This window comes from Eretmochelys imbricata, chromosome 10 (genome assembly GCF_965152235.1).
Source record: "Eretmochelys imbricata isolate rEreImb1 chromosome 10, rEreImb1.hap1, whole genome shotgun sequence".
In the NCBI taxonomy this organism is placed as follows: Eukaryota; Metazoa; Chordata; order Testudines; family Cheloniidae; genus Eretmochelys; species Eretmochelys imbricata.
In genome coordinates this window covers 32,161,675-32,187,373 of record NC_135581.1, presented here as the reverse complement: position 1 = coordinate 32,187,373, position 25,699 = coordinate 32,161,675, and the positions used below count along the sequence as shown (strand labels likewise).

The 25,699-nt window shown below is 57.2% G+C and overlaps 1 protein-coding gene across 1 annotated transcript in view; it reads left to right on the top strand.

Annotated features, from left to right (window-relative positions):
- The window catches only part of FAM234A (family with sequence similarity 234 member A), a 54,161-nt gene extending 41,711 nt beyond the window's left edge, over positions 1-12,450 (top strand). Inside the window, exons 6-12 of the mRNA XM_077827937.1 lie at positions 3,114-3,246; positions 3,680-3,818; positions 5,257-5,397; positions 6,198-6,276; positions 6,959-7,111; positions 8,334-8,436; positions 8,604-12,450. Coding sequence (XP_077684063.1) covers positions 3,114-3,246; positions 3,680-3,818; positions 5,257-5,397; positions 6,198-6,276; positions 6,959-7,111; positions 8,334-8,436; positions 8,604-8,815 — 960 coding nt within the window. The 3' untranslated portion in view covers positions 8,816-12,450. The remainder of the gene's footprint in view (positions 1-3,113; positions 3,247-3,679; positions 3,819-5,256; positions 5,398-6,197; positions 6,277-6,958; positions 7,112-8,333; positions 8,437-8,603) is intronic.
- Positions 12,451-25,699: the final 13,249 nt, after the last annotated feature.

Below are 25,699 nucleotides of genomic sequence, written 5' to 3'. Positions count from 1 at the left end.
GCATCTCCTCTGTTTTTTATTCCCTCTCATGCGTTCCCCTCGCCACTTGTGTCGTCTTCTTATCTCACAACTTATAGATAAAGCAGCCAAAAAATGTTTGAATGCATTCCACGTTCTGCAAAGCCTTGTCAGGGGTTTGAGGTTTTCTTTATCCTGTTCAACTTCTTTAGCCATTGTGAACCCTCCTCTGACCCTTCTGATGGAGCACTGGGCTGGGGTTCTGCCACATCTCAGATAAAAGAATCCGTGCCCTTAGTATGGAAGATGGGCCTTAGCTCACTGTGTGGGCAACCTCATGTTAAGTTTTACAGCTTGGAAGAAACCAGTTTTGGAGTAATACCTCAGACACCATCCGATGGTCCAGGGACATCTACATTGAACACATCACCGGCCACCGACAGTACCAGGAGGTGTGAGCCGGTACGACATCGTGCATCCACTATGGGAAAGGGACTGAGAGGCTTTTTCCCTTGGACTGTATGAACTGGAACCATAAACTCACTGAACATTATATCCCACCAAATGAGGGTAGATCCATCCCCATCATCGTATCCGCTCATTATACTCCACACCTGAACATAGCCATCATATGGACAACATACCCCCATATCTCAATGTCTGTACTTTGACCGATTAAGCTTTTACCCCGAATCAGGAAGATTGCAGATTATGTATTCCTTATGCCACCAGCTCCTAACCGAATTTCGCACCCCTTGATAATCTGTACATTATTCCCTGATAACCAGAAACTTCTATGCTTGAACTGTGTACCGTTTTCTTTTTATTTCAGCATTATTTTAAGTGGATTGATTCTGTTGCTAAGTACAGTTGAGATTGAAAGTGATAGTATTGTGATTAGCAGAAAGGTCTATCTACTGGCTTTCCTAAGAGTGGCAGCAGAGTCAGGCTACGGGTGGGGGAGTTTATAGGCTCCAGGAGCTGGGTGGGTGGATGTTTAAATGGCCATTTTCCTGACCTCAAATCCCTTGGGGCTAGGGCTGTGAATACAGTACTTGCTGAGATCTTAATCTCAAATAGAGGGAGTACAGTTTGTGCTGCCATAAGCTCTTCATTATGCTTTGTGTCTGTTTCTATGCATATTTGTGCCAGGCAGCCATCTGCATGTATTCGCGTCTCACCTGTAATAGTTGATTTGTGTATTAAACTGAACAGTGAGGAGCAAGTCATGGACATTTCTGCCATATGTCCAATCCAGTGTGTACATGGTGTTGGCCGTTACTCTCCTTGAGGACTGATAGGGTACGAGTGCTCAAGAGCTTCACAAATGACCATGAGATCATGCCAAGGGTCGTGGTGGATTCTCCATCACTGACAATTTTTAAATCAAGACTGGATGTGTTTCCAAAAGATCTGCTCTAGGAATTATTGTGGGGAAGTTCTCTGGCCTGTGGTACACAGGAGGCCAGACTAGAAGATCACAATGATTGCTTCTGGCCTTGGAATGTAGGAATCTATGAGAACTGAACTCTCTGCAATGGATAGAAACTTTTGACCTGTTGAACTATAGGTTCCCCCCCTCCCCCCAATGCTCCCCAGCCTGGGAGATTGGGAACAACTGGGAAGTTTATTGTTCTGTCTGGGGACCTTGGGATAGGTGTCCAGGGGAGGTGAGTCAGTCATGAGTTTCCATGTCATTCCCTCTGAAAATCAAGTTCTTAAGTCCCCTTACAGTAATCAACATCCTCAGCTAACTCTCCGAGTGCCAGCTACTTCAAACCTTCTTTTCCCCAGCTCACCTCCCTTCCCAGTTCATGTGTCAATCTCTCCAGCAAGATCAAACCATACCTCACCCACCCATTCACCCCTTGAGTGGGAGGCTCCTTTGGATCCCACTCCACCTCCCAGCTTTCCTCTTCCTCACCTGTTTCTGTTTCTTTCCCCCTTTTTGTCCTCTGTGTCCCTACCCATCCCAGTCACCCACATACTGCCTTCAGAGGCCCTCCCCTGCCCCTCTCCATGCAGGAGATCTTGCCTGCTGGCTCTGCTAGCTGTGGTTGTTGGCTAGTCGTATGAATCTGACCCCATTTTGGCTCCCTGTGTAGTGTTCTGCTTGAAGCATTTCTAGAGTGCTTGGTGTCTGCTCCAGCTTGGTTCTCGAAAAGTTCCTGTCTGGTCAACAGGTTTCCTGCTCTAACAACTAGAGTCCTGCCATTGACTTTAGTGGGAGCAGGTTGGGCTCTTCATTCTCTTTGGCACTACCGTTTTATAGAGCTAGCCTTAGTGGGAGCTTGGTTCAGGGTGCCCATAGTCTGCTGATTCCGGGTGTCAGGTTTGCTGAAGTGCTGCTCTGAGTGCCTTCTGCTCTTCTTTCTGGCCAAACGGATGTTAGAGCTCAGCTGGCATTGTTCAGAAAGAGTAAAGAGGAAAGCCGGTGTCCTAGACAGCCTCCCTCAATAAACCAGTGAGGCGAGACCTAGCCAGTCACTCTGCTGCCGTGGGTAAGATAAGCGTCCTGTAAAGCTAAATTTCCCTGTTACCTGATCCGACAGCAAAAACGCACAAGCAGTTGTTCTACAGTCACCTTTGTTACTGTTAATAGGCCTAACCTTGCCCTGTGGTTAATTATGCACAACAAAAAGATTGAGGCTCATGCCAGACAGTGACACCTAGTGGCCAGATGGGTATGTGGCGAATTGTTTGTGTGTTGTGAATTGCATTGTCTAAAGTTAACGGTTTTTCAGACTGTTTTAAGGCTACATACCCCTTTCCAAATAATGGAGTCTACCGCATACCCTTATCTAGAATTGGGTCGTAGTATACCTATGATTAGATTGCAAAGTCTTGCTAAATAAAATGTGTAGTCCGCCATCACAGGATTTTTCACGCGTACCCCCTGACAAGAGCTCAGTTTGAAAACCCCTGTCTTAAGTCAACAGCAAAAAGTGATCCGAGGCATGTAAAGTGTCTTCTGATGTGTGGAGAAGGCTCCACACAGATGGGCGAGCCACAGTGCAAGCTATGCCCAGGCAGCCACCTTTCCATCTCACGCCATCAGCCTCCCCAAGGGTTTGGGCTGCAGCAGCAGGAGAATGCTAACCTGCAGCAGTGGTGTTAATAAGTATTTATTCTTGGGGTTTTCCTTTTCTCTGTAGACTAAAAGTTTCATCTATTCGGGGAAGAATGGTGAGCAGATTGGAACCAGTGGCAGATTGAGTCTGGGCGCAAGGCCTGGTTATCTTATGCATGTGACTAAGACTGGCTCCTACTACGTTCTCTTCAATACTGGTAAGGCCTCTTGCTGGTTGAACGCTAAATATGCTCCCAGTATGGAGAAGTGACCATCACTTTGAAATGCGTAAATACTCTTCCAGCTTGTCGTACAGTATTCCACATTCTTGCAAGACTAGCTTCCAGGTTCTGAAATGACATTCAAGATAAAGCAACAGAAAGAGCCCTCTACTGAAAATAAGAGCTTATCTTGTGAACCCACAGTGTGCTCTTTACATGTTCTTTGGACAGTGCATTGAAATGTAAGTTTGAAACACAGGTAATGCCAAGTGAGTGTATGGCAGGTTGCTAAGTTAGTCTGTGGTTCCCTAAGGATCTGACGCACAATTTCTGAGCGGAAAGGACAGGAGAGAAGGCCTCATTTGCACAGTTCAGCACAATGGTCAAGGTAAGCTTCCTCTGTCATCCTGATTTCTCTTTGTTTGCACAGTAAATTCTCTTTATGGCTACTCCTTGAAGGATCTCTACAGCATGGCAACTGGGATGGAAAGTAAACTCACCAGCCTGAAGCAAGATTCTCAGTGGGAGAAGAAGGTCGAGAGCCCCACACATCACATACCTCTTCTCAGGTAGCAGCATTACATCCTCCTGACCTTGTGATTTATACGTGGGGCCTCTGATCCACTGATTGAAGCATGCAACAGTGTGGTTTAGCTGTCTCTAAGATCCGCTTCACAGTGTTGCTCTTGGCTTGTCCAGGAGCATGTTCCAGTGCCAAGCAATGAGGAGAGGGCTGGGGGAACTGACTCAGTAAGTGACAACAAAGTGGAGAGGATGTAATTCTGCTTATATATTGGTTGGGGGAAGACACCAAAGACAGAGGGGAAGTAGTGAGTGTGGTACACAGGGGTTAGAATAGGGGGAAAGGGATGAATTTGAGAGCATGGATTGAGGCTAAATAGCAGGAAAAACTTCCTGGCAGCAAGATCTATTGGATTGTGGAATCGTCGCCAGAGGGAAGGCGTGGGGGACGCCCAACAATCGGGACAGATCAAATGCTCTGCACGTCCCAGTCCTGTGTTGGCCCCAGGGAGATGGACTGGATGGTGCAATGTCTCCTCCATGTTTTATTTCTATGATTTCTGCCAAGTTTTAGGCTTTGGAGAGTTCCAGTTCAAATTCGTTTAGACTAAAACCATCAGGACAAACCGGGATGCATGCATGCGCGCGCATGGTGTTGAACAGCCAACTGCATTATGGGTAAAGCACAGTCCCAGTCCGTGCAATCTCTCAAAATGAGACCATCGTCAGTTAAACGAACTTTCAAATCCACAGCAACGCACACTCTCCTGCTCCCCCCCACGCGCTCTGACGCCTCAGCTCCGCTACAGACATCCTTTCAGTTCCAACAGCTAGTTAAACCCTGCACATCCAAACGCGTTTCCACACGAGCCACACAACCTTAACTCTCCCCTAGATTACTGACCGGGCTGTGGGTTTGGATATGGCTACAGCATGAGGGCAGAGATCAGGGAGTGCGGGAGATTGGTAGGTACCAGAATCGCGTGTAACTGCAGGGGATAAGGGAATTTTCCAGAACATATTTTTTTGGTCACTCACTCACTAGACAGCACCTGAATTTCTAATGCAGTGACCAGTCAGGGAAATCTCTTTATTCCCCAGAGAGGGAAGGGAGCACTTCCAGGTTGCAGAGCTCCGTCAGTTGTAAAGAAAGAAAGGGCACAAGTCTAGAGTGCTTTCCTCATACAGCCACCTGGAGTGCAGGGAGAGTGAATGCTTTACTTCTCTTGCATGTGGCACCCAAGAGAGCTGCTCTCTGTGAAGGGAGAGTGCCCAGTTGGATGGGGAGAGCTGGCAACCTGCAACTTCTCCTCCCCAAATGTTGGCTTCAGCAGAGACATTTGGCCTGGCGCATGGTCTTGTTTACCTTTCCTTTTCCTGGCGGGATGATAGCCTTTGATTTCTGCATCGGGCATGCTAAGAATAAAGTGGTATCCTCAGGTAGGAAATCTCACTAGTTCCTTGTCTTGGCCTCTCCTTGTTCAGCTCTGGAGACATTCATTACCTGGTGAAGGTTCCCGGGAAATCGGGGGAGAATATCTTGGTTGTGAAGTCAGACATGGCTGAGCTTCTCGATGGACAAACTCTTAACTCCCTGTGGACAGTCAACGCCTCCCACATCTTGAGGTAATGCTGCCATTGCAGGAGAGAGATCCTCCTTTCCAAGAGTTTGCCCAATGACACTTGAGTTCCAGGGATAAACAGCCCCTCCTTCGTGTAAAGTGCATGTTTCATATGATCTAGTATCCCTTCACAAAGGGGAGAGCTTGACGCCCTGCCTTGACTTTAGGGAGGGTGAATGGGGAGCCTCATTCAATCAGTCTATTTCCTACGGACATGGCTGCAATTCGTGGAGTGGGGGGCTGTGTTGTGGTTCTTCCAAGACTGTCTCTCCCTGGGAGCCACAGCAGGGAGTGAGGGCAGAGAAGGTCATGGTACGTAGTGTGTGTCTTTTTCCGCTGCAAACCCCCTCCCCAATAGCCTGGCTCCAACCCCCAACCCAAATACTGTAGCCATATGCGTGGGTAGAAACTTGGCCTGCTTATTACCTTATGTGCCATGGAGGGGTGGTAATCCTACATCTTCTCTGAAGGCCAGTGCTGACTACATGAACCTCCCCTTTCTGTGCCCCAGCCTGGTTACCTGTGCCTCAGGGGTTGAAGTTCCTGTTGTCTCAGGGAAGAAGTAGGACCTGGGTGCTGCTTCGGCAGAACTTCCAGCCTAGGGAAAAAAGGAGTCTGACCCCCAGCTCTTCCAGTTAATAATGTCAAATGCTGAGCCATTGTGGGATCAGTTTAGTCTCTCACCAGCTAGGTGTGGGCTGGGTACAGGCTGCTCTAGACAAACAGGCACTGGGCCTGAGACACCTGTTCCCTGGCTGCTCGGTACCTTGTCTCAGTCCCCTTCTCCTCCTGTCTCTCTTGCAGTGAGCCAGTGTTTGGTTACTACACACCTGACGTTCTCCACATAGTCCTTGAAAGTGGAGTTGGACCCAACAGGAAGAAGGTTTGAAAGCTCTTTGCTTTGATCCCCCGTTCATTGCTCACTTGCTGGCTACAGTCTGTGTATGGTTGGGCTCGAATACCATGTGCACAAGGAGTTAGCCCTGCACTGGGCGGAGGGGAGCTGGCTCTCTTGATAGGTGTCAAAGGCCTTTGCTGAGATGCGCAGCTCTTTCTCCAGGAGGTTCCTTCGTCAGCCCAGACAGTGTGTGGAGTTCTTCCCTCCTGCAAGTAACTAATCATAAATGACAGGTGAATCCAAAGGCAGAGCTCTGGGTCTGATTTCTCGCAGCACCTCTAGATGTGACTCTGCATTGACATGGCTAACTACACATAAAGGCCCCTAGGTGCCCCCTTCGTGGCTGCATCATGCATGTTTCCATGGTGTCCATTTCAGCTGTGATCATCCTGCAAATTGGAGAGAGAGCAAATACCCAGGATAGGTGCTGAGAAAGTCAGAGGAGCCTGGGATTGAAGCAATGGAAAATTGTAGCGGTCTGAGGAGGAACTAGAGCACAGATTCCAAATGGCAGCTCATTCCTTGGAGTCTGGGTTCAGCTACCGTGCCCTGATCTGATTTCCCCATGTAGCCAAGCACTGTTCCCTCAGGGAGGTGTGAAGCTGGGCCCCTGACTCTCTGTGTGCTGCATGCTTCAAGGTAAGCTCTGGTCTTTCTTCTCTGCCAGATCATGATTGTTGAGGGTGGCTCTGGAGCAGTCCACTGGGAGCTGGAGCTGAATTCAAGAGCAGGGAGTCCAAGGCCAGCCACTCTCAATACTGCAGATCACCGGTCCACGTTCCTCTTCTGGGGAGAGTACCAGGCAGAGGCCAATGAAACGGTGAGGGCAGTCCCTTAGGCTCACTCTGATTTTGAACCGGAATTTGCAGGACACCCCCTCAGCCGCCCCCACCCATACACACACGCACACTCTGAAATCTGCTAGCCCCGGGGAAGCACTTTGCCCTTCCTGTACTGTGTGCACACACGTGCCTGGACACGTCCCTCCAGGCTCTCCTCTGCTCATGTGTGGCCCAGTACCCTTGGTCAGTATCACAGTCTCCTCCCCTCCTGTGATGACCTGGGCTGAATCCACATCACCCCCACCCCAAGTTGTGGTGCCGTGCTGGCTTTGCAGGGGATGCAGCCCAGGCCTAAGGAGCTGAGCAGAGGGGTCTCTGCTTTGCGCAGTGAAAGGTGCTCGCTAGACTGCAGTGCAACTAGCTGGTTCTTAAGCCGAAGTTTACTCATTCACAGCCTGGCTCTTGAAAGCGTGGCAGGCAAGTGTTTTGGTGTGCTGTGGATGGGGCTGGTAAGCGGGGGGCAGCTCAGCTCATCCGGCAGGAGGAGGTGGCGACCTGGAAGACTTGGTGCCTTAGTGTCTGCACGTGTCTTTACCAAGCGGTTAGAAAATTGCAGGTGCTGGAGCTCCCAGTGGAGGGTTAGCTTTGATTTTTCATACTTACAGCAAATGCCCCTATAGAACTTGTTCTGAGGCCGTGGATTCTCTGGTGCCCCTCAAGCGTTGTCTGTCTCGCCGTGGCCGTGGCATACAGCGACTTGGATGGGGAAAGTCAGCTGGCAGGTCAGCCTCTTGGTGCTGGGAACCAGCCAGGGGAGGGGCTGTGAGAGATGAGTGAGGGGCAGTGATGACGCTGCTCCCTCTCGGACCTTTGTCAACATCAGCCTGATAGTTGTGTGCAGACGTGCTAAGTGTTTTCCCCATGACCGCTGGGTACGTCTTCCTGAACCCTCCCCCTCTCTGTGCCCTGTGTGTGGCTGATGGGCACCTGGGGCATTCAGGAATGTTATGAGAAACAGACGGGGGCCTTTCAGACCAGTGAATAAACCCAGCTCTGGTACTGATGGGACTCGTCCGACCAGGCTGGACTGGTAAAGTCTGCCGCCCGGCTCTCACGCTTGGTGCCGTCTGGCACAAACTAGCAGAGTTCGGCAAAACCTGGCTTATTTCCCCAAAGCCAGGTGCGTGTTTTGACTGTGGCTTCTGCCCAACTGGGCAGGATGAAGTGCTCCCCCACCTTGATGCCTCCTGTTTGTTTCAGGGCTCCAAAGTGGCTCTCCAGAATCTGTATCTGTTCCATCCGTCCTACCCCAATGTTCTCTTGGAGCTGAACAATAGCCCAGACCAAATAGTTGCCTTCGACGGTAAGTGCTGCTCCCTGGGCCCCTCCAGTGGAGACGCTGCCTGTGGCAGCTGGCCCTTCGCACTGTCGTCTCTCACAGAGCCTGCGGAGTCTCGGTTGGCTGCAGCGCTCTGATCTGCCCTTGTCCCGGGCAGGGGTCTGGCTGTAACCCCCTTCTCTCTGTTCCAGCGGTGCTGTTTGAGCGGAGCCGGCATGCCTGCTACGTGTTGCTGACTGGGCCGCAGAGCAGCAAGGGGCCAGGCTGGGTGTCTGTCACCAAGCAAAAGCTGAAAGAGGACATCGCTGACAGTAGGGTGACCTGGCTGAGCCAGGTGGCGGGGGACAGTGAGCAGTACATCAGGGACCGCTTCTTCAGGATGCGATTCAGCAGCCAAATGTGAGCTCCCTGGGAGACCCCAGAGAGCCATCTCAGCACTCTCCTCCAGCAATGGACTCATTAAACCCAGATCACGAACTCGTGTGGGAAGCTGCCGTTCTTGATCCACAAGCCAAAGGCTGGCTGCTGAGAAAACAGCCACAGCAAATCCACCTGTGAGCCCGCAGGGCTTGGGCACCCCAAATCCTGCACAGGTGGCTGCCAGCGCAGCCAGCCTCTGAACTGATGGGGCTTCAGTCCCTGGCTGTCTCTGAAGTGCCATCACTTCCAGGAGATCTGCCTCTTTCCCTTTCTAAATCACACAATACCTGCTGCGCTGCAGGGCGTACCTCAGCCGGGGCCACCTTCCCAACGCACCCCAAACTAGGACCCAGGGAGGGCATGTCTGGGTGCCGGAGAGAGGCCTCAGTTGATTACTCTCACCTTGGTGTTTACAGTGAGGGAGGGCACGTGCATCTGGGTGAGAGAGAGCAAGATGAGGAGGGAGGGAGTGTGTATGTGTGCACGTGTGCGTGCGATATTGGATTTTCTTTTCCTTTTGCCCAGTCAGACAGATGGGCTCTCCTGAGCAGGAATTTTTGCCTTCTCCAAAGAGTGGCGTGGACAGGGCGTGTTTGGTCTCCCAATGGAATACCCGAGTGCTGCTCGCCAGGGATAATGCGGTGAGATGGGTACTGAGTGAGTCTAGTGGGGCATGCAGTGGCTGGTGTATTGGATATGGCAGATATTCTCTGGCCCAGGAGAGCCACAGACTAAAGTGCAGTTCTACTCTGAAAAGGTCTCTGTATAAACTGCAGTTCCTCATTTTCCAAGCCTGCTGCTCCTGCTGCGTACCGAGGTGCAGAGCTGCTGCCTACTACTGGCTGAGAGAAGCATGGGCTGCTTTTCCCCCATTGGCCCTGCCGCAGCTGGTTCACTCATCAGGAACAGAATTGCGAATGAAGTTCCAGTTGTAGATGATGCAAGAGCCATAACAAGCCCCTGCCTGGCTACCCAGTCCCTGTGGTTCTAGCACGTGCTCTCTGCTCATCGGCTGGGCAGATCGAGTGTACTTGGGACCCGCAGGGCTGTTTGTAGGTGCTCCTCAGAGTGGAGCTGCCTGTGTTCCTTGCCAGGAGGAGGCCAGCCAGCTGTTCCCAGGGTGTGTGCTGCTCATCAGACATTAATTCAGCCTCGCGATCCCTGCGAGGAGAGTCCTTTGAGCACTGCTACCTCACTGAGCGAGGGGGACATGGAGACAGGCTGTGCAGTGTCTGGCCAAGGTCACACAAAGCCTCTTTGGGAAAGGGCTGGCGGGAGAACTCTGCAAAGCCCAGACTCCTGATCCGCTGCTCTAATCGCTGGGTAACGCTGCCCCTCTCAGTGCTAGCAGCTGTGTGGCGGGTAGGACACTTGGGTGCTGCCATTGCAGTGTGGTCATATCCGTTTGCTGTCGCTCTGTACTGAGGTTGCAGTGGGAGGGGCAGAAGTGGTGGGGTGTCTCCTTTTGGGGCCTCCCTTGGCATGCCCTGGGGCACCATGCTCTGGGGTGAAATGCCCTGGGGGCCAGGCACAGCGCAGGTGCCTCAGTCGTACCTCAGTGCCCAGAAGTGCCCTGTCACTGCCCCAGTCGTCACAGCTCCTTGGAGCTCTGTGCTGCAGCCTTGTGGGGTGACTGCTAAGCTGAGGTCCTGGTTCTTTGGGAGCAGCGAATCTGTGAATTCTGCCTGTGTCCAGTGGAGCAGGGCTGGGTGCTCCGGGGGGACACTCAGAGGGCTGGTGGGTTGGAGTGGGCGCATCGCTCATCTGTGGCGAGAGCAGGACCTGCGAGGCCTCGGGAGGAGTGTGTGGCGCCCGTGGAGTTGGGGAGCTGATCCCCAGCGGGCACGGACAAGGCTTCCTCACACTAAGGGCAGGCGATAATCCCCCAGGATGTGTGGTGGGGCTAAGTGCTCGCCTCCCTTTGGTCTGAGTCAAGGCCATGCGTAGGAACACTGCAGGGTGTGATTGGTGCTGGAGAGGAGGCTGTGCAGGTCAGCGAAGCTGCTTGTGTCAGCTTCCTCCGCCAGCACATACTGCTGCTGGGCACCACGCCCCGAGCATCTGACTTGGCAGCACCTGGCTCCTCAGTTACTCCGAGCCAGGCCCTAGGGAACAACTCCGGGCAAAATTAACTGCAGCATCTACTGCTAGGGTTTGCTGGTGTAGCAACCAACTGTTTGACCTTGCACTTCTGCTTCTAAGGTGGCCGGGGTCCCCATTGCACAACGCTCCACCCCTTTGTGAAATTATACAGTTGTGGAGTGTTATGCTCAGTGCCCTCACCGCTGGAACGGAGCTGCTTTACTGGAGCAAATTAGTGGAGAGAGCACGGCTAGCCATCATGGGAACCGAGTCTCCCACCATGGCAGCTTGATGCAGCTGCCCTGCTCTAAGGTGCACTGGGCAGCGTCCTGCTCTGAGGATGCCCCCAGAACGTGCAGTCAGTGGGATGATGCCTCAGGTCCCTGCTCCTCGTGTCTGGGGAGGGCTCCTTTCAAGAGCGTTCTCCACTGGGACTGCAGCCTGCATTGTGTGTTGTGCCACGGATTCCCTTGGCTTCTCTCTCGAAATTTAGTTGGGGATTGGTCCTGCTTTGAGCAGGGGGTTGGACTAGATGACCTCCTGAGGTCCCTTCCAACCCTGATTTTCTATGATTCTATGAATTCCCCTTCTCCCTAACATGGTCTTTTGAATGGTCTGAGTGCTGGAAGCAGAGCCCAGTCTCGTGTCTTTGCTCTAGCTCAGGTTCCCATGATTTGCCTACCCTTCAGGAGCCTGCCTCTTGCTTGGCATGTGAATGACTTGAGACCCAATGGCCCTGCAAATCCCTTGGTTGTGCCTTTGGACCTGGGGGATGCCTTACCGCACAGTTGTGATTCTCACCTGCACCCTGCTGGTGGCACTGAGCGGCTGTCAGTGAGGATAGCAGGTTCAGCTTGCCAGGTAACCCACCCACCCATGGCCCAAGCTGAGCTTCGGGAAACTTGGCCCTGCGGGTTGCACCGTGCCGTGGGCAAACGGTAACCCTGCAGCCTGCATGCCTGTTGGACTGATATATATCAGCTGCAGATTGTATCTCGCTGAACCTCCTCGAAAGGAACAAGGCTGCAGGGGACGTGGTCTGTGCATCAGGATTGCATTGTGCATTAATGATTCTTGCTGTTTGAGGTTTTTCCTCTTCCTTCCTGACCCCTACTCAGACGCAACCCTTTCAGGCAGGCACTCTGAACATTGCCTCAGGAGAGCCGGAATCTCAGCCTCGGGAGACTTTTCTGGCTTTAAGTTCCGCTGTTAACACACTCCCTGATAACTTGGAAATCCAGGTTCTCCTGTTAGCAATGTCAGTGCCAAGCTAACACCCTCGTAATGATGCAAGAGTTTCTTTCCAGCTGCTTTTCCCCTGTGTCATTGTTTTTGCAGTATTGAAGGAATGGTTTAATTGTGACTTGATTCAGTAACTCTGCTGGGCGCTACTAGCAGAAATCATTGCGTGTGTGAACAGTGTATTTTCTAGCACTAGGATGATAGGTTTGGTTCTCTAATTTATTGCAAATGTTGCTGTACTGGGCGTGGTCTAACTGTGATGATTCAATAAACCTCTTTTGCATTGTTTGTGAACAGTGCTCTGCTTCTGCTGCTGTCTTTAAGGAACCAGCGTGGCTGAGCCCTGAGCTCAGAACATGCAGAATTGGGTTTGACAGAATGATGGAAAGTTGTAAAACGTGTCCTGAAACAGGCCCTCCCCGCCTTATCTGGAAGGAGGAAAATTGCTCTGATGACGTTTCAGAGTAGAGCAGCTTGTCATGTGTTGGATGTAGTTTAAGTAGTAAACTTCCCCCCCTTCAGTTTGTGGAGTTAGTCTTGTTTGACAGTGCACTGAAATGAAGTGATGCCAAGGACCATGTCATCTGTTCAGCCACTGTGACGCACTGAAGCTGCTGTATAAAATAGGGACACCAACCATCTGGGCTAGGCTTGCTCCACAGCCGCATCAGGAGCACGTCATGTGACTGTAACTGGAAAACGAGCGTTCCTCTCCTTTCCCAATAGCAGTGGAATTTAGCCTGCCTTGCCAGTTCTTCAGGGGACCTGGCCAATGACTTTAATAGGACTGGGTGCATGTGCCCTTTGAGCTGCTTGTGATAAAGAGCTGGGGTGTTTTCTCGCTTGTTTTTTCCTTCTAGATCTTCTCTAAACACACCCATTGCACCAGATCACAACAGATCCAGTTATATCCCCAGTTGCGGATTCCCTTAAATTGGTTTAACTGATCCCAGGCAACTTCAGTGAGTAGACACAGCCTTAGATAGCTCAGGCACCCTGGAGGACACCTCAGTGGATCTACGTTAGCATTCACACATTCACTGAAGGGGCCAGGAGTGTTGTCAATAACGAGGGCTTCCTGTCTCCAGAATGTGAATCAGTCATGAAGCTCAATAGATGCTAAATTCAAAGCCCCAAAGGGGCATAAGCACAATTTTTTCCCTTTGCAGGTCCCCTTTTATGCTGCTAATAAATGAGTCACTTTTCGGTTTCGCTCAGTTCATTACTGAACCCTTGGTTGCTTTTATTTCTACTCATTGTGATGTGAAAACGAATGATTTGTTGTTGGTTTTGTGAGGGAGCTCATGAACTCTGCTGATCCCAGCTGTGCGTAACACGCAGCAGAAGAAAATACCCAGGAAAAGATTAAACCTGCCCCAGGTGGCTGGACACTGAGGATTTTGCACTGATGTTAAGTATTAAGTATGAGATGATGCACTTGAGAAAATGGAATCAGCAGCTGGGTACCTAACAAGCAGTCTCAGATGCAGGGAGACGGGGGGGGGCAAGTGTAATGACCAGCATCACGCTGGATCTGCCATTGCAGTAAAAGACCATTTCAGTCCAAGCTATGCCTGCATAGAGGGGCCTGGGGCAGGGGCTGAGGTTAAGGCAGGCTGTGTAAATAGCAGTGTCCCAGGAGCACTGGATGCAGCTCTAGTCTCCCCGCTTAAACAATGGACAGAAGAGTGGGGAGCTCAAATTAGTCTGCCAGTGAGTGACATGGCTTCATCCCTGGCAGCAGGTGCCTGTCTCAGCACCCAGAGTACTTCACTCCTGCCACCAAACTCAGCCTACGACCACTGAAGCAGAGACTCTGAAAAAGCCCGGGGCTCGTGGTGGATGATCAGCTGCACTTGTGCTGCTTCACACTGGGAGCTCGTTACCCAAGTTCTACCTTCACAGCCAAGACGGGTGCCAGAAACACCCCATACCCCCAACTCAGGCCCACAGCATGGACTCTATAACCCAAGCAGTCTTGTGACTCCAACCCCTTCCTCCCTGTACCTCCGGTGACTCAGCACCAGGATTCTTGGGCCTAGAGCAATCAGAAGGATAATCCCATGGAAAGACTGCCCTCTCCCCGCTCCACCTGCAGCAGCTCCCTCTGCCCACGGGCTGGCTCCACACCTGCTCCCTCCCACCCCCTGCTTAGCCCAATCCGCTTCCTTGCGTTCTGTGGCCCTGTCTCCTAAGGCCCTAGCTTAGCTCACCGTTTCTCCAGAGCCCTTCTGCAGTGACACTTCCTGCAGGTTGCTACCTGCACTTAGAGCCCCGCGCGGCGGGACTGGGGTCCTGCAGGACCTGCTGCCGTAATAGGAGGAGTGGGTAAAATGTACATTGTTGTGGGTGGGCAAAAAAACTAGACACTGGTAATTTTGCGGGAAAACCCTAAATCTCTCATCAGTTTACCAAGAATTGCCTATTGGAGAAATTGCTAATTATTTTGTTTGAGCTGCTCTTTCCTTTACGTGTTTATCTCCCTCTTTGTGAATCCGTACTGTACACCGGCTCGGGTCAGGTCAGAGAATCCCCCTCCAGTTTTGTTGTTCTGTGACTTCACGTACGTGCAGACTGTCGCTGCCGCAGCAGCTTGCTGTCAGTGCTGTGCACGGTTTCCCTGGTAAATGTTTTTCAAAAAGCAATAATAACCCTGCCCTAAATAACTTGACTGGGATGGTTCAAAGTTCTAAAAATAGTGCTCAAGTGGTTTAAAAACTTCCAGTTTTTTTTAAACCACTTAACTTTTTATAGTCATTAAAAAAAAAAAAAAAACCAGCACCTTTTAAGGCAAAATTGTGGTGCAATTCGTTTGGATGTTCTGTGTGATGTCCCCAAGACAGCAGTTTATCATAGACCGAATTTCAGCAATCTAAAGCAGGTTTATTGGAAAAAAAAAAAAGGGGGGGGGGGGTTAATACTTAAATTTAAGTGAGGGCTAGAGAGAGTTTTGATGTCTATTGTAATAGGAGTTAGTGTTTTTACCTGGGTTAAACAAGATTTGTTGTATTCTTTTCGTGGTAAAAATTGTATCTGAATTCCATTTATATATTTAATATATTAACCAACCGTGGGGGTTTTGGCTTGGGTTTTTCTAGTGGCCGGGGAGAATCTCTCTCCCTTGTGGGATTTGTGGGATCTGAGGTTTTTGCAGGTGGGAGTGGGATAAAAATGCAAGAACCGTTGCGGGAGTGCGTATTGCGCTGTGGGACAGGAGCGGGATCAATAAAATAGTCCCGTGCAGGGCTCTACCTGCGCTTGCCCCAGGCCTGCTGAAAAAGACGTGGCTAGAGGAGGCTCGGGTAGAACAGCTGCCCACTGAGCTGGGCCTGCAGCTTCATGTGGATGGCTCCATGGGCAGGGCCCTCCATGTGTAGATGTTCCATCACCTGCTGCCGCTTCCTGCTCCTGACCTCGCGGGGTGTGGGGAGCGGCGGGGGGTTGCCAGAGCCCCCTGTTCACACTATCATGGGGGCAGGGGGAGGAACAAGGCCAAAGGCGCAGAATCCCCTCTCCCTAGTTCTGCTGTGGGATGCAGGGCTCCCCTGCAGCCAGGAATCGGAGGGCTCCCGCTGCCTCACAGAGCTGCCTGTCAGTCCAACTGTCCTGTGTAATGGGCCAGCGGGGCCTCCTGCACCCAGGCTCTGCCAGCACCAGTTGCACGGCCTGTGGCTCCCCCACCCTGCATAGCACAGGCCAGAGAACCCCCTGTGCCACCGAGGGTGTATCCTCCCCAGCAACATCCCAGCTTAGTGGCACTCTGGGCTAGTTGGCTGCCACCATCCTGGCAGCCCCCTTGGTGGACTAAGCTACCCGTAAGTCCCATCCATTGACCGTTGGCCGGTTTGTTTGCATGGGGTGGATGTTTCATGGGTTCAAACTGATGTGCTGTCGCTTTCCTTGGCGGTAGCTGGGTCCACGGCTACATGAGGGGGCTGCCACTGGTGCTTTCCAGGTGCTGGGGGATAATGGCTGTTGGGGTTGAACTCTGCCTGCGGCCTGGCGCCCCTCCAGCAGAGCAGCGTGGCTGGTGGGGAGTCTGGTGGTGAGGATTCCCACTAGTGACACTGGCCCCAAGATCCCATGGCCCCACAGCGCGCACACTGCAAGGTGGAGTCACTTTGGGGCTGGAGCGTCCAATGGGCTCGCTCAATGCTGGGGTCCTCCCTGGCTGCAGCTGGGACCTGTGGTTCCTCTCGGGCCCTAGCCAGCTGCCCCGTGGCTCCACCAGCTGGGTGTGTTAATCTACAGCATTACAGGGAAGACCCAGGAAAAAGCCCTGCTCTGCTGCTTATGTAAGTGCTGTAATCGTCCTGCAGCTGGGCCCTGGCTCTGGGCTGCAGAATAATCCTGCCCTGAACTCCCCAACACTGGCTCAGCTTAAAGGGGACTGGAGTAGGGCCAAGCCCCCCCGCTGATGACATTAGACCACAAAGCTGCTTCGGCCAGGCCCCATCTGTGCCCCAGCCACGTTCTCCTGGCTTCACCACAGCTCGTTACAAGGCACCACAGATCACAGCCTCTATTCTCCCTGCTGGGTGCAGCACAACACTGGCTTGCTACAGTTCCACTGTGCTGGGACAGCCTGGTTTGGTGCCCACAGACCGACCCACCACCATCCTACACAGCGTGAGCCCTGCGAGCCCAAGTCATCTGGCATGGGCCCACTGTGGGTTTTTAATTGCAGCACAGACGTACCCCAAGTGCTCCTCCAGTGCAAACTGCGAGCAAGCTAGCCTGGACTGTAAGATTCCAGGGAGGGGATTGTGCCTTTATCCCCAACACACCTTAGCAAACCCAGTGTTCAGCTTTGCCCCCATGACCATGCTGGCCCTGTGCTCTGCTAGCAGGGGTGCAGGCTGTGGGTTGGCGTGAACACTTTCCCAAGGCGGGCTCGCTATTAACAATACAGGTGGACGTAGCAGAGGAATACATGACCTTCTTCCAAGGAAAGCTAGACGAGATGGGGCCCAGGGGTCTGGTACAGGAGAGACCAGGGCGCGTGCTGGGGAGGACAGAATGGTAGGTTAGAGTCCTGGGCAAAATGGGCTTGATGGTGCCCATCTCAGGGAGGCAGAGCCATCTCCTGAACACGGGGACCCTCCTGCCAAATTCAGGCTCAGTCAAGTCCCCACAGCAGGTGCCTTGGGATTGCGTAGGGCTGTGCCGGATGGCAATCCTGGCATCTCCACAGCACCAAGCAATTCCCCTGGAGAAGAACAGCACCTTGGGGATGCTCCAATAGAGGGGGAAAAGCTCCTTCCCCCATTAACATGCTCCAGGCTAGTCCTGCCTCTCCCGACAGCACATTAGGGATCGATTGCTTTTAAGAAGATCGCTGCCTAATGGGTGCAGTCCTGGTGTGCCATGGGCAGCCCAGAGCAGCCAGCAAGCACCACTCCAGCATTCGTGAAGCAAGAATAAGGCTGGGATGGATGCTTTTCTTCCTGCCAATTATCTCTAGGAAAAAGTTGTTTAACCTGAGTACTGATTATCAGAAAAGCCCAGCTGCCTGCCAGCAGCTGGTGAGTGCCTCGCCTGCTGCAGCTAAGGAGCCGATTGATCAGCTGCTTTTGAAGCTGGCTTGCCAGACTGCCCAGCCAATGCCCAGAGCCAGGTACCAGTGCCAGGCAAGGTGGGACTCAGGACCATCCCTCCCTCGCTGAGAGAAGCTACTGCAGCCATAGGGCTCTACCACGGGGTGTGGGTCAGAGCCCCTGCACTGCCCTGCCAGCTGGGACATGGGGCAAGCCGTGCAGGGGTGTGTAGCAGCCTGCTGGGAGCAGGGCTGGCGGCCCACACTCTGCATCTCTGGGGCAATGGCTAGGCTCTGGGGTCCTAGTGGAGATAGGCTCCCTTAGCTCAGAGCAGGGGCTCCTGGGGGTAGACCAGCAACCCTCATGGAACTGCAGGGCCTGGCCCAGCAAGACCCCCATGCATGGAGGGGGCATTGCCTGACTCCCTGCCTGGGCCCTTTGCCCAGAGATGGCACCATCTGGGGTAGATGGCTGTGGGGGTGCATATGCACCAGTGCAGAGTGCCTGGGAACCAGCTCCCACAGCTCCTTGCCCCACCAGCCCTGTCTGGGTGCCCCCCACAGCAGGGTTGGATTGTGCCCCTTCCAGGCAGCTTATTTCACTCCCTGCAAGGAACTAACCCTGGGCAGGCCAGACTAGGTCACACAGAGAGTAAAGAAATACTCTGGATAGGATGGTGTGTGAGGGAGAGCCAGGCTGGGAGAGCAGACGGCTGCAGGTCAGGATTGAGGGGTACTGGCAGAGTGGGAGAGGGAGGCAATGCAGGGCTGCAGTAGGGAGGGGTGTAGGGGCAGAGCTGGCGTGTCCAGGGCTGCAGTAGGAGGGGGCACAGAGGCAGGGCAGTAGGAAGGGGAGGGGTGCAGGAGCTTGGGGGAGCGAGGAGTGTGGGGGCTTGGGGGCAGGGGAGGAGGTCAGGGGGGCAGTAGGAAGGGGAGGTGCGCAGGGGCAGCGAGGCGGGGCCGGTCGATGCCGGCGGTGGGGCGGGGCGGAGATGTGAGGGGCTGGGGACCTGGGGGGGGGCACTAGGAAGGGGACAGGTGGGAGATGCAGGAGGTTGGGGGGCAGAGTAGGGGCTGGGGTCCCAGGGGGGCACTAGGAAGGGGACGGGGGGGCGCAGGAGGTCGGGGGGGCGGGGCAGGACAAGGCAGGGTCTGGGGGCCCGGGGGGTACTAGGAAGGGGAGAGGCTCGAGGGGGAGGGAGGTGCGGGGGGCACTAGGAAGGGGACAGGCAGGAGATGCAGGGGGTGGGGGGGCACTAGGAAGGGGAGAGGCTCGAGGGGGAGGAGGGTGTGGGGGCGGACAAGGAGGCAGGGATCCCGGGGGGGCACTATGAAGGGGAGAGGCTCGAGGGAGAGGAGGGTGTGGGGGTGGACAAGAAGGCAGGGTAGGGGCTGGGGTCCCGGGGGGGGCACTAGGAAGGGGAGAGGCTCGAGGGGGAGGGAGGTGCGGGGGGGACAAGGGGGTTGGGGTTCCGGGGGGGAGCACTAGGAAGGGGACAGGCGGGAGACGCAGGGAGCCGGGGGGCACTAGGAAGGGGAGAGGCTCGAGGGGGAGGAGGGTGTGGGGGTGGACAAGGAGGCAGGGGTCCCGGTGGGGGGGGCACTAGGAAGGGGAGAGGCTCGAGGGGGAGGAGGGTGCGGAGGTGGACAAGGAGGCAGGGGTCCCGGGGGGGGGCACTAGGAAGGGGAGAGGCTCGAGGGGGAGGAGGGGGTGGGGGTGGACAAGGAGGCAGGGTAGGGGCTGGGGTCCCGGGGGGGGGCACTAGGAAGGGGAGAGGCTCGAGGGGGAGGAGGGTGTGGGGGCGGACAAGGAGGCAGGGTAGGGGCTGGGGTCCCGGGGGGGGCACTAGGAAGGGGAGAGGCTCGAGGGGGAGGGAGATGCAGGGGGGGACAAGGGGGCTGGGGTCTCGAGGGGGCGGGGCGGGGCCGAAGGGGTTACGGGCGGCGGGCTCCGGGCGGGCTGGCGGCCGGCGGGGGCAGCAGAGAGGCCCGAGGCCGCTGCCGGCAGAGCCGCCCCGGAGCCCGCCCGGCCATGACCATCGCCGCCCGGCGCCGCCTGCAGATGCCCGGCCTGGCCAAGGTGAGCGGAGCCGGGCCCGCCCCGGGACCCTCAGGCTCGGGCCCGCCCCGCCCCCTCTGCAGCCGGGCAGCCCCGCGGTGCCCAGGCCCGGCCCCCGAACTGCAGCGGGGGGTGGCGTGTGCCCGAGTCTGCAGACAGCCGGGCGGGGCCGGGTACCCGGGTACCGTCCTGCCCCCACGGCCGCCTGGGCAGTGGGGCTCAGTGTCCCGCACACCGGGTCGGTCCCCCCGGGCTAGCACTGCCCTGCCTCTGTCCTGCCCCCCAGGCTCCTCCCCCCCCCGGGATGCCAGGGCAGCGTCCAGCGCCCTGCCTCTGTCCTGCCCCCCCCCGGGATGCCAGGGCAGCGTCCAGCGCCCTGCCTCTGTTCTGCCCCCCCGGGATGCCAGGGCAGCGTCCAGCGCCCTGCCTCTGTTCTGCCCCCCCCCGGGATGCCAGGGCAGCGTCCAGCGCCCTGCCTCTGTTCTGCCCCCCCCCCGGGATGCCAGGGCAGCGTCCAGCGCCCTGCCTCTGTTCTGCCCCCCCCCGGGATGCCAGGGCAGCGTCCAGCGCCCTGCCTCTGTTCTGCCCCCCCCCGGGATGCCAGGGCAGCGTCCAGCGCCCTGCCTCTGTTCTGCCCCCCCCCGGGATGCCAGGGCAGCGCCCAGCGCCCTGCCTCTGTTCTGCCCCCCCCCCGGGATGCCAGGGCAGCGTCCAGCGCCCTGCCTCTGTTCTGCCCCCCCCCGGGATGCCAGGGCAGCGTCCAGCGCCCTGCCTCTGTTCTGCCCCCCCCCGGGATGCCAGGGCAGCGTCCAGCGCCCTGCCTCTGTTCTGCCCCCCCCCGGGATGCCAGGGCAGCGCCCAGCGCCCTGCCTCTGTTCTGCCCCCCCCCCGGGATGCCAGGGCAGCGTCCAGCGCCCTGCCTCTGTTCTGCCCCCCCGCCAGGATGCCAGGGCAGCGTCCAGCGCCCTGCCTCTGTTCTGCCCCCCCGCCAGGATGCCAGGGCAGCGTCCAGCGCCCTGCCTCTGTTCTGCCCCCCCCCGGGATGCCAGGGCAGCGTCCAGCGCCCTGCCTCTGTTCTGCCCCCCCCCGGCATGCTAGGGCAGCGCCCAGCGCCCTGCCTCTGTTCTGCCCCCCCGCCGGGATGCCAGGGCAGCGTCCAGCGCCCTGCCTGTGTTCTGCCCCCCCCCGGGATGTCAGGGCAGCGCCCAGCGCCCTGCCTCTGTTCTGTCCCCCTGCCGGGATGCCAGGGCAGCGCCCAGCGCCCTGCCTCTGTTCTGCCCCCCCGCCGGGATGCCAGGGCAGCGCCCAGCGCCCTGCCTCTGTTCTGCCCCCCCCCCGGGATGCCAGGGCAGCGCCCAGCGCCCTGCCTCTGTTCTGCCCCCCCCGGGATGCCAGGGCAGCGTCCAGCGCCCTGCCTCTGTTCTCCCCCCCCCCGGGATGCCAGGGCAGCGTCCAGCGCCCTGCCTCTGTTCTGCCCCCCCCCCGGGATGCCAGGGCAGCGTCCAGCGCCCTGCCTCTGTTCTGCCCCCCCCCGGGATGCCAGGGCAGCGTCCAGCGCCCTGCCTCTGTTCTGCCCCCCCCCGGGATGCCAGGGCAGCGTCCAGCGCCCTGCCTCTGTTCTGCCCCCCCCCCGGGATGCCAGGGCAGCGTCCAGCGCCCTGCCTCTGTTCTGCCCCCCCCCCGGGATGCCAGGGCAGCGTCCAGCGCCCTGCCTCTGTTCTGCCCCCCCCCCGGGATGCCAGGGCAGCGTCCAGCGCCCTGCCTCTGTTCTGCCCCCCCCGGGATGCCAGGGCAGCGTCCAGCGCCCTGCCTCTGTTCTGCCCCCCCCCGGGATGCCAGGGCAGCGTCCAGCGCCCTGCCTCTGTTCTGCCCCCCCCCCGGGATGCCAGGGCAGCGTCCAGCGCCCTGCCTCTGTTCTGCCCCCCCCCGGGATGCCAGGGCAGCGTCCAGCGCCCTGCCTCTGTTCTGCCCCCCCCCGGGATGCCAGGGCAGCGTCCAGCGCCCTGCCTCTGTTCTGCCCCCCCCCGGGATGCCAGGGCAGCGCCCAGCGCCCTGCCTCTGTTCTGCCCCCCCCCGGGATGCCAGGGCAGCGTCCAGCGCCCTGCCTCTGTTCTGCCCCCCCCCGGGATGCCAGGGCAGCGTCCAGCGCCCTGCCTCTGTTCTGCCCCCCCCCGGGATGCCAGGGCAGCGCCCAGCGCCCTGCCTCTGTTCTGCCCCCCCCCGGGATGCCAGGGCAGCGTCCAGCGCCCTGCCTCTGTTCTGCCCCCCCGCCAGGATGCCAGGGCAGCGTCCAGCGCCCTGCCTCTGTTCTGCCCCCCCGGGATGCCAGGGCAGCGTCCAGCGCCCTGCCTCTGTTCTGCCCCCCCCCGGGATGCCAGGGCAGCGTCCAGCGCCCTGCCTCTGTTCTGCCCCCCCCCGGCATGCCAGGGCAGCGCCCAGCGCCCTGCCTGTGTTCTGCCCCCCCGCCGGGATGCCAGGGCAGCGTCCAGCGCCCTGCCTGTGTTCTGCCCCCCCCCCGGGATGTCAGGGCAGCGCCCAGCGCCCTGCCGCTGTTCTGCCCCCCTGCCGGGATGCCAGGGCAGCGCCCAGCGCCCTGCCTCTGTTCTGCCCCCCTGCCGGGATGCCAGGGCAGCGCCCAGCGCCCTGCCTCTGTTCTGCCCCCCTGCCGGGATGCCAGGGCAGCGCCCAGCGCCCTGCCTCTGTTCTGCCCCCCCCCGGGATGCCAGGGCAGCGTCCAGCGCCCTGCCTCTGTTCTGCCCCCCCCGGGATGCCAGGGCAGCGTCCAGCGCCCTGCCTCTGTTCTGCCCCCCCCCGGCATGCCAGGGCAGCGCCCAGCGCCCTGCCTCTGTTCTGCCCCCCCCGGGATGCCAGGGCAGCGCCCAGCGCCCTGCCTCTGTTCTGCCCCCCTGCCGGGATGCCAGGGCAGCGCCCAGCGCCCTGCCTCTGTTCTGCCCCCCTGCCGGGATGCCAGGGCAGCGCCCAGCGCCCTGCCTCTGTTCTGCCCCCCTGCCGGGATGCCAGGGCAGCACCCAGCGCCCAGCGCCCTGCCTCTGTTCTGCCCCCCCCCTGGGATGCCAGGGCAGCGTCCAGCGCCCTGCCTCTGTTCTGCCCCCCCCCCGGGATGCCAGGGCAGCGCCCAGCGCCCTGCCTCTGTTCTGCCCCCCCCCGGGATGCCAGGGCAGCGCCCAGCGCCCTGCCTCTGTTCTGCCCCCCTGCCGGGATGCCAGGGCAGCGCCCAGCGCCCTGCCTGTGTTCTGCCCCCCTGCCGGGATGCCAGGGCAGCACCCAGTGCCCTGCCTCTGTTCTGCCCCACCCCCGGGATGCCAGGGCAGCGCCCAGCGCCCTGCCTCTGTTCTGCCCCCCCGGGATGCCAGGGCAGCGCCCAGCGCCCTGCCTCTGTTCTGCCCCACCCCCGGGATGCCAGAGCAGCGTCCAGCGCCCTGCCTCTGTTCTGTCCCGCCCCGGGATGCCAGGGCAGCACCCAGCGCCCTGCCTCTCTTCTGCCCCCCCCCGGGGATGCCAGGGCAGCGTCCTGTCTCTGTCCTGCCCCCCAGGCTCCTCCCCAGCCCCCTGGGATGCCAGGGCAGCCCCCAGCACTGCCTCTGTTCGGCCCCCCCTTTCCCCTTGGGATGCCAGGGCAGTGCCCAGCGCCCTGCCTGTGTTTTGCTCCCCCTCCCTGTTGGAGGAGGCCTTGCAATTGGGCCCCCTCTCCCAAGTTCTCTTGGCAGCCAGGAGCCATTGCTAGGTCTCTAAAAAATGCTGAGGTTCTGGGAACACAGTAGCAGGCTCAAAAAAACAGCTCCAGGTCCCAAAGCTGGCAAAAAGCCGGGATTGAGGCCCAGGCACTATAGCCCAGGCTGGAGCTTTGGGATCCCACCAGCTCTAAGCAAAAAATGAGATCTTCAGCCCTTCTGGATGCAAGAAAAGCTTGAAAAGATGAGGCAAGTGCTGCCTGTCTGAGTCTGCAGAGAGCCTGAAATAACAGCTCTAAGAGCTGGGACCTGCCTATTCATCTTAGGTCTGACCTCGGCTGCCATCACAAGGGAGAATGGGGCCACAGCATGGTCCGGGGGGGCACCCCAGGACTGTGCCCAGGGCCCTGCATTGCCTTATGAGGGTTTGTTCAAAATCAGATTGCATCCCATCTGCTCCTCTGTTCCCATGGGCTGGGGTAGGGCTGCCTGTCCCCATGTACTCTGTAGCACGGGTTGTGTGTTTATTTTGTCCCCCTCAAAGCAGGGCAGGAATTATTTCCAGGGAGGGAGATTGTTATTTTTGCTGACTCCATCACAGTGGAGCAGGGACACTCGGAAAGTGCCACCCCCCACACTCCCCCAGCCCGTGCTGGTGGCAGCTGGGAATCCAATGGGAGCTGGATTGCTGCTGAAAACACAAATCCTGCATGGGGCTTGGCCAAAGGTCAGTGTCGGCACAGCGCTGGCCGAGGGGGTCCCTCGGAGTCGGGCAGTGTCCGCACAGCACAGCCCGAGGGCTGGTCTCTGCCTGCCCGAGGTCTGCGATCCCTGGGGTTTGGGCAGTGTCTGCACAAGCTCTGAGCTCATCTGTGTGATGCTTCTTGGGGGTGCCCAGAGCTGTGAGGCACCTCGCTGTCACCTGCCCTGAGCATGAAGAAGTCTTGTCTGTGCAAGCCGGGGCTCAGCTCCCTGACTCCACCAGCCACGGAGAACACACGCCATCCTCTCCCAGCTGATACAGTACCCACTGGCCCTCGGCAGGTTCACGACAGGCACGCTCTCGCCCTCTGAGTGTCCCCTGGCATGAGCAGCCCCTGAAGGCAGCACTGCCACCAGCAGCAGTGCAGAAGTAAGAGTGGCATGGCATGGAGTGGGGTTTTCACAGCCTGAAATATTTTCCCAGGGGGTTACAGCAATTCCTGCTTTAGATGGTCAGTGGGTTCTTGGTAGAGACCTTCCATGCCACCCTGTGGTGACCTGTTTTACATATATCAACCCCTGGGATCCCTGTAAACCCCTATGTTCCCCTGGTGCCATCTGCCAAGGGTCCCAGGGTCACAGTCTGTGCCTACCTGAGGTCGGCCAGTTTGTATTCGCTTGGCACCACTGGAAGCTTTTTGCCTGACTCGTGGAAGGAAATTCTGGGCTAGCCCGCCCCTGGGAAAGTCTCCTCCTGAGTGACCCCATCAGCGAGTGGTGCCTGCCCAGAAGCAGGAGGGCTTGTAGCTCTGCCAAAGTGCTCAGTTATTTTAGTCTGTCTTGTTATAACCCTGGAGGGTCCTGTTACCCAGAGAAACACCCAGTCCCTGTTGGAATCCTACAGAGCTCTTGGCCTCAATAGCATCTTGTGGCAGTGAGTTCCACAGGCTGTGTTGTGTGAGGAACGTTTTCTTTGATCACAGTTGGATTTGTTCCCTTTCAGTGACATTGAATTTCCCTTGTATTAGGCGACCAGGAGAAGAGACACTCCCAATCTACCATCTCTAGAGCAGTCAGTATCTGATAGAGGACACGATAACAGACTCTTACCCATCCCCTCTCCAAGGGAACAATCCCAGTCGTTTCAATTGCTCCTCACTTTCTCCAGCCTCTGATCCTTTTCATTGCCCTTCTCTGCACCCCTGGAGCTCTGCCATATCCTGTGTTGAGCTGTGGGACCAGTGCTGCACACCGTGTCCGAACAAGGCCGCATCACTGATTTATGTACAGATGTTACAATGCTCCCTGCATCCTTCCCCACCCTGTGCCTCTGGTTTGTTTTTTTCTCCATAGAGCTGCCCGCAGTGACGCCCAAGATTATTTCCCGATGCACGGCCCGGGTCTGCAGGTCACTGGGAGCAGCTTGGGTTATTCCCTCCGTTGTGCATCCCCCGGTATTTGTCCGATCTGAATTGTGCTGCCCACAGGGCCCCACATTCCCCTCTTGTCTCTGCTGTGTGGGGCCGCCCTGCCCATGGGCAGAGGGGCTGGAAC